This window comes from Humulus lupulus, chromosome 3 (assembly GCF_963169125.1).
Source record: "Humulus lupulus chromosome 3, drHumLupu1.1, whole genome shotgun sequence".
NCBI lineage: Eukaryota > Viridiplantae > Streptophyta > Magnoliopsida > Rosales > Cannabaceae > Humulus > Humulus lupulus.
This window is the reverse complement of record NC_084795.1, coordinates 63,409,224-63,416,964: the sequence shown is the minus strand read 5'-3', so window position 1 is coordinate 63,416,964 and position 7,741 is coordinate 63,409,224. Positions and strand designations below refer to the sequence as shown.

General features: G+C 30.5%; 1 protein-coding gene across 1 annotated transcript; it reads right to left on the bottom strand.

The window, feature by feature from the left end:
* Positions 1–2,507: 2,507 nt before the first annotated feature.
* Positions 2,508–6,030, bottom strand: LOC133822754 (GDT1-like protein 5). The gene is made up of 13 exons (XM_062255194.1): positions 5,769–6,030; positions 5,620–5,688; positions 4,997–5,056; positions 4,849–4,896; positions 4,623–4,711; positions 4,461–4,497; positions 4,337–4,384; positions 4,043–4,111; positions 3,916–3,960; positions 3,775–3,836; positions 3,431–3,503; positions 3,215–3,297; positions 2,508–2,775 (listed from the first exon to the last, which is right to left on the bottom strand). Exons 1-12 carry the CDS (start codon positions 5,784–5,786, stop codon positions 3,226–3,228), a joined length of 690 nt encoding a protein of 229 aa, XP_062111178.1. The 5' UTR covers positions 5,787–6,030; the 3' UTR covers positions 2,508–2,775; positions 3,215–3,225.
* Positions 6,031–7,741: the final 1,711 nt, after the last annotated feature.

Here is a 7,741-nt window from a genome sequence, read left to right as displayed (position 1 = left end):
TTTTTAATTTTGAAGCACACAGCATACAGTTACAGTTGTCATCGACACAAGTAACCAGGTACTCTCTTGGTTAAGATCTTTTTGTTCTAAATTGGAAGTTGATGACCATAGCATAAAAACATAGTGCTGATTTCAGAACTTTCTTTGTGTTATAAATCTGTCCTACTTCAATGTTGAACACCAGATGGTCTATGATTATTTCTCTTTCCTTATTTTCTCTTTTTTTTTATTCTTTTGTTTTCTCCAAAATAAACTCAGCAACATTGTCAGCTAGTTCTAGTATGATTGCTGATGTATGTACCTAGTTACTTGCACTGGAAGTTCCTTCTTCATATTGTAATGGTTGGTTGTTTAGTTGGGGTTGGTTGTTTAGTTGGAGAACGAGCTCTTGAACATCTATGTTTTGTAATGCTGTTTGTACTTCATCTGAAGTCTATGAAAATGTTTTTATTGAAGGTTCATCAATCTTGGTGATGCAAAGTGGAGATTGAGTTACTGCATTTTGACTCTTTTTCAACCCAATATATAACATCAAGGAGTTGTCACAGAGTATCTTCATTGGTAATGTTACTGGGGATAACTGGTAACAGATTTCTATGTTACTAGCATTGCATTTTATTTCTTTTTTCACTAACTCAACCAATTTGTTTAGAGTACAATTGGTTGGTATCAGTAATCCATTCATCATAGTTGTTTTTGTCCTTCCATTTTCCTCCATATTGAATCACGCACATGATGGATTCCATATCTGCATTATATATATCATAATAAAAATTAGCATTATTATTATTTTATTGCAACTGATTTTTATTTTATTTTATTATTTTCATTGATTAGTTTAATTCAATTACATTGTCCAGGTTATAGGATACAATAGTTCTTGTAACTAAGTATGTTTAATTAAATGATGATTGAAGTTGCAGGTTGCATTATATATATATATATATGTTTGATTAACTATATAAATATATATATATATATTTATAAATGTTGCCTTAACATTAGAATATGGAATTATGATAATTGGTTTATTTATTTTTTAGTTTACATGTTTTAGGTTACTTGTTGCCTAAATTAATGGTGTTGTCGGAGAAGTCAATCTCGTCTGTATTGTTGTGGTCGTTGTGGCATGAAATCAAAGTTGTTGCCATAGGATTGAATTTCGATATTCTGGTATGGTGTTTGTTGTCGAAATCAAAACTGGAATCAATGGTGTCGTATTTTGTCGCCAAAGTTGCAGAAGACGATCAGTGATCGTTATTTTGTTTGTGAGGAACGACGATCATTGAAGTAATCGTTTGTAATTGATGATTATTGATTGAATGCTTGTAATGTACAAATAAATATGATCATCGATGGGAACAAGTGCGGAATCACAACAAGAGAGTTTGTTTTTTGGGTTCCGCCATTTTAAAAAATGGTTTGAAATTTGTATAATTTTTTGTGGTAATATGTTTATATATCATAATCAACCCCCATATTTTTAACTTTTAATTTTGACAAGTTCCCATATATTTGATGCAACTCATGTTATTTTTACCGAAATAAAAACCCTTACAATATTTTACATATAATATTATTCAATTAACATAGGAAAAAAAGTCATAGAAAAATGTTGAAGTTAAAACTCCTATATATTTGCACAAAGTGAAAAAATAAAAATAAAAAACCATACCTTATGTAATTTTCTTTTTTAAAAAATAAATAAATATATACATAAATAATGACACAGAAATGAAATACAATAGAGTTGTTTGATAACAATTAAAAAAATAATTTTTTATTTAATTAATTAAAATTTTGAAAATTATAAACATAAAATGTGTTTGATAATTCTATTTTTATTTATTATTTTTTTAAATTATAATTAAAATTTATTAAATTTTGAAAAAAGAAATTTCACTTTTCTTCAAAACAACAACTCATATTGTTAAACAAAAAATAAAATAAAAGTTATCAAACATATTTATTATTTTTTATTTTTAAAAACAAAAAACAAAAATAGTTACCAAATATATTTTTATTTTTTAAAAATAAAAAACAAAAATAAAATAATATTTTCATTTTTGTGTTTAAAAAATTCAAAAACAAAAATTTTACCAAACGAACTCTATATTTGCAAAGTATAAATTCAATTTTATCAACAACAAAAACAATTGTTAAAACTTAATTACAATATTATGTTTAAAAAATTGATTTTTTTTGTTTTAAAATTGAGTTTTGTACTTTGCAGATATAACATTTCTGACTAATATTTTAGGCCTTTCTCTTGGAATCTAATATTTTTATATTTTTTTTATTGCAAGTTTCGGACTAAATGATAATTTAGAGAAATCTAAATATCTCTAAAATCGAATGATAATTCGACCAAATGATGCACAATTCCTGTTGTAGTTTTTAACTACTCTCCCTCTCTCTCTCTCTCTCTCTCTCTCGGGGTTGGAGATGGGAGTACTGCAGGGGTGAAAATCAAGAAATACAGCAGGAAAAAAATGCCTCGGAGCATGTAGTCTATAAAATATACCAATGGAATTAATTAATTATTAGCATCAAATATAGCTCATGGCAAAAGCAACATCTGATGAGTGATGCCCAGGATGCCAGCAAGGGCATAAAAGTTTGTCCTTGTAAACACAAGATCATTGAAATTGGAAGCCCGGGTCATTGCTCCACTAAATAATAAAAAGCACCAAACAGTACATGACCCCAGGAACTCTTTAACATTGTTCCTTTTAGGTGCATTTTCCTTAGTTCAACAAATCATCCAGGAAATCCCTGAATGCAAAGAGTAAAAGCCATATATCACCCAGAGTTAGTAGGAACCACCCAGCACATGCATGTATGTGTGCGTGTGAAGTCGGGTGAACATGTGAGAGTTGCTTGAAATTCAAATGTCTTTGAAGTTTGAACAAACTACCTTTTTCAACAAAAAGAAAATGTTTCTCAAATTTATAAATCTAACTACTCGATCATTACTACCTCTATCACCTCTATTTCAAAAGCCATAGACATTATTCGCACAAATTCCTAGTTGGTAAGGAAAAATACCAATGGAATCAATCAGTCTTACAAATAAGTAGGTGGGTGTGGTCAATGCAGTGACTAAATCCACCCAAGAATGAAAAACTTAATAGAAGTACATGAATTTTCAGACTCCAAGAATTTTATCCTTTAAGATGCTACCGTGAAAAGACACTAAAGAACACAAACTAACCATTAGCAGGATCATGAATCCATTGGTGATAGGAATGATTGTAATCCAAAAACAATGAAAAGAACCCCACCAGATAGAGCAACCTACAATACAACAGTTCTTTAATGTTAACCACTGCCTATAGGCATAATATGTATGAGTTTATAAACAATGAAAATTTAAAAAAGTGAAAAGGCAGAAATAAAAATAATAGGCCAATATAAGTGCAGTGATTACTATTTTCTCAGATATCTGAGATGCTAAACTCTTTCCACCAAGGACGGCAGCAGTGGTACATAAAGCTTGTCCTCTGAAAAATGAAAAACTTAGTAAGATACACAAAAGGTAATTATATGCATCATTCACACACACACACACAAATGGAAAAGGAAAAAAAATACAGAATTATGTTACAAAGTCATTCTAGATGCAAGAGAAGTAGCTGAGAATGGTGGATTTTTCATTTTAATTTCTAAGCAAGCACAAAGGAGAAACAGAGAAATGATATGATAAAGAGCTAACTTCAACTAAAACATATTCCATGTAGAGAGAAACCCAAATGCTTTCCATAGAAAACTTACAAAATTCCACCAAGTACCACACCAATTGGGTTTTCGTCTGCAGCTAAACCAATTGTAGCTAGCTGCGAATGAAGTTTAGTTAATTACTATTAGTGGACAGAAACAACTACCTTTTATGCACTTGAAGGGTGTTGTACTTACCTGACTCTTGTCACCCCATTCACCAAAAAAAGTAATTGAAAATGCCTGCCAAAAGAGAAAGATGGAAGTGTTTAAGTGTTTGGCAATCATAATTAGCATTAAATTTGCAATCTGTAAAAATTACAACCTTCAAAAGAATTGGTGAAAAGAATTGTGTGAGAAACGGCCGTTTCTGCTTTTTCTTTTCGTCAACATCCTGGGATGAACATAAAAAAAAAACAGTAAGTACAAGAATATATTGCACTGAGTAGTCAATCTAATGTGAAATTTTATACATAATTTCTAAATCTCTTGATTATTTAGGTAGACAATAAAATGCACCACTATTATAAAAAATAAATGATGGGAGACAGCCAGCTATGAGGAGGTAAAATAACAATTTGCAGCCATGTCGAGCAAATATCATTTCATTTTCAATTACCTTACTATTAGTCTTGGCAGTTCCTGAGTTGGCCTTAAAATCAGCATCCTATTGAAACCACATAGATAAGTTCAAGAAGAAATAAAGTTCTATATAACAATTTGGTAAAATTAGAAAAACCAACCAATTTTGCTTCAACTTCTGCCAAGTCTTCAGCTTCTCTGTTAAGTGAAACAGGGTTAGACTCCAGCTAAATCATTATTTAACATAATATATGAGATTTCACAGATTCTGGTTAACAATACAACAAACAAAGATAACAAACACATAGCAAATAAATTCTTACCCTTCCCCAGTGAAGGCATCCCATAAAGACCACAGGCCAAACCCAAAAAACAACAGTGTCGTTACATGATGAGTCAGCTTACGAGAGATCTGCATATTATTGAAGCTCAGGAATGAAATTTCATTTCAAGAAAGACATAGCTTCATGCAGTTGACCAGATACCAAAAATAGAGAGTTCAGTCAACCATGAACTGAGAGTTGCTACAGATAACATCTGAATGCATACCAGGTTAGGAGCAGCCCAGCCAACCACAGCAGAAAGAATAGTCATGACCTAAAAAGGGAAACATTTAAACTGATTAAGGGCCTCAGAACAAGAAATTGATTTCTTTTTTGACCAACATAGATAAAAATGTGGAAAACAACACACTTACAACTAAAGCCGAAAGGCAGCCTGTCAAAACAAGCCTCCTTGGGTGGCGCATGGCTAGGATCTTCAAATAAGCATAACATGATGTCAGATACCACATAGTAATAGTGATATTATTCAGAGCAGAAAATGAATTTGGAAACAAGTAGCCAATAACAAATAAATAAATATAAGAATGAAGATAGCAATTAAAGAAATCAAGATACCACATATGACATTGAAAAGAAAAAGTGTTTTCAGATATAAGACGAGACACTTGAAAAGCAATTTAATATCAAATATACCTTTCCTATATCAACATCGAATTATTTAATAAATTTGCTAAACTCTATAGGAGTGCAATTCTGGACACAAATTTACTCAACCAACAAAACTAAATATAGATATAATATATAGAGACAAAGAAAAAACAAAAAACAAACCACTAAACAATTTATCAGAGGCTCAAAATTCTTAAACCAAATCATTGAGAGCTTCAGAGGACCACAACTAATCATTATAATTGACTAAAAAAGATATCAGCTTTTAGCTCCCAAATTTCAAATATACCATCATTCACTCAAAAAAATCTGTAGTTTGACGGAAAACTACGACAGAAATTAACAAAATTACGGTCAAATTACTTACGGCGGCGGCGAAGAAAGTCTTGTCGCCGATCTCGGAGAGCACAGTCATAGCGAGTGACTTGGTGAAACCCTAATCAACAAACAGGTACCAATCAAAAAATGAGCCGAACCAAATAGAATCAGAAACTAATCAACGAGATCGAGAAAAACCTGCACGACTGAGCTCATTTTCGCTGAAGAAGGAAAAAAATAATCTCAAGAGTTCCTCAATGGCCGCAAAGACCAGGACAGCGTCAGAGTATGAGATTCTCCGACTCCGTCCCCGTATTTCGCTAAATACAGTGAATCGAGTTCTCTGACTCGGTCCGAGTCGTTGACGTTTACAACTCGATTGTGGGGAGAGGAAAAAAAAAGAAGGAAGCACCAGTCTAGAATCTGGAGACGAACGTAACGTAGTAAAAGGGGGTATATTATAATACTTTGTGGTGTACGATACGAGCTATAATATGAGAGTGAAGGTGCGATTCCCCAAAGGGCAAAAAGGTAAAAATGGTACCAGATGTCTGTTGATCAGTTGATTCTCCAATAGTAGCCCCATAAAAGTTTCATTAATTTCTATTTTTATTGGCTTCTTAGAATTTCCAAATTTTTATTTATTAATTTTTTTAAAATCAAAGTTTGGGAATTGAATTCCATGTATTATTGGACAGAATCTTACTGTTCATTATTTATATATTTTTATAATTTTTTATAAAAATATATATAGAATTAAGGGAGAGCTAAGAGCTTTCATTGAAATGATATAAAGAATATTAAATTCAATAATTGGTTTAAATATTAATGTTGAACTAACCAATGCTATTATATGAAAAAGCTTATATGACATTTAATAATTAATCCAATACATTTTGCTTAAAAGCATTTATTATACTTTTTCAAAATAGTTGATCTGAGCTTTCTCAAAACCTTTTCATGACAATTATATTTATTTATTTTTTCCCCTTTCCCAAAGTTGTCTATCTAGTATCTACCTATATTTATCATTCAAAAAGTAATTTCATTTTTGGGTTTGAGAAGAAAAGAATTAAATATCTTCAAAGGGCAAGGCTATATCTCTATCTCCTTATTAGAACTTTCAAAAATCTTTTTTCTTAAAAAAATGTAAAATAAAGAAATGGCATGAGTAAGGTACATTCTTAACTTTAGATTTAAAATAATTATATATATATATTCATTAGTGAAAAATCTATTTGTGTTATGTACATACAAGTCTATAGTTGTAGAAGCAACTTGCTAAAATGAATTCAATGAACCAAATATTGTAAACAAAACTATTTAGTGCATTTTTATAGAGGTCAATAATATCAAATCAATTAACGTGTGGTAGGGATGAGAAGTGCTCACGATTCTCTTATACTATTTTTCTAATTCTAATTGGCCATACTACACCTACCTAGCTAGTTAGATAAATATATGTATTACTTCATTCATTTTTATATGTCATTTTTTTTTTTGGCTTTCAATTGCTCTGAAAAGGGTTTTGTTTGTTTTCTTCACGTTAGAGACAAAATACATCGACCCCATCAGATTGTGGAAAACAATATATAATCAATGGATTATAGGCACGAGGAATGAAGATAGGTTTTCTTTTTTCCAAAAGTCATATAACAGAAACCACATATTTTTTAAAAGAAGAAATATTGACATGGAATGAAACATAAGAGTAGTACTAATTAAATTAATAATTATTTTACTGTAACATTCAGTTAATTTATTTTTTATATAACAAATAGAAAGAAAATGGTACAAGTCAGTGCATTCATGGGAGAAAACTCCTTCACCAAAACCATATCTTAATCTTAAAAACGAAATCAACCATATAAAAAAGATTGGAATTTTTTTTATTCATATCTTCACTCTTCGAGTTTGTGATATCTTTCCGTTTTGTATTTATCCATAATCGTAGTAAGTATATCTATACACTATTAAATAGATATTAGACAAATAAAAACAATATAATATAAATAACTGCCTTAAGATTTATAATATCAAAGTTTGGGATGGCAAAGCCAAAGGTAAAAAGTATGAACGAAAGCAGCACAAAATGTTTATGGAAAGTGTTTGTGGAGATCTTTTCTAAAAATCCTACCTAACCTAATTGTTTTAGCTATCAACTAATCTTG

Bases quoted from the DNA above. Each gene is read 5' to 3' on its own strand.
- LOC133822754 (XM_062255194.1), bottom strand. The intron at 4,112-4,336 runs GTAATTGAAAAT...TGTTCATCCCAG, and splicing joins CTGCCAAGACTAATAGTAAG to GATGTTGACGAAAAGAAAAA. The intron at 3,961-4,042 runs GTTGTAATTTTT...CTCTTTTGGCAG, and splicing joins TTTCACCAATTCTTTTGAAG to GCATTTTCAATTACTTTTTT.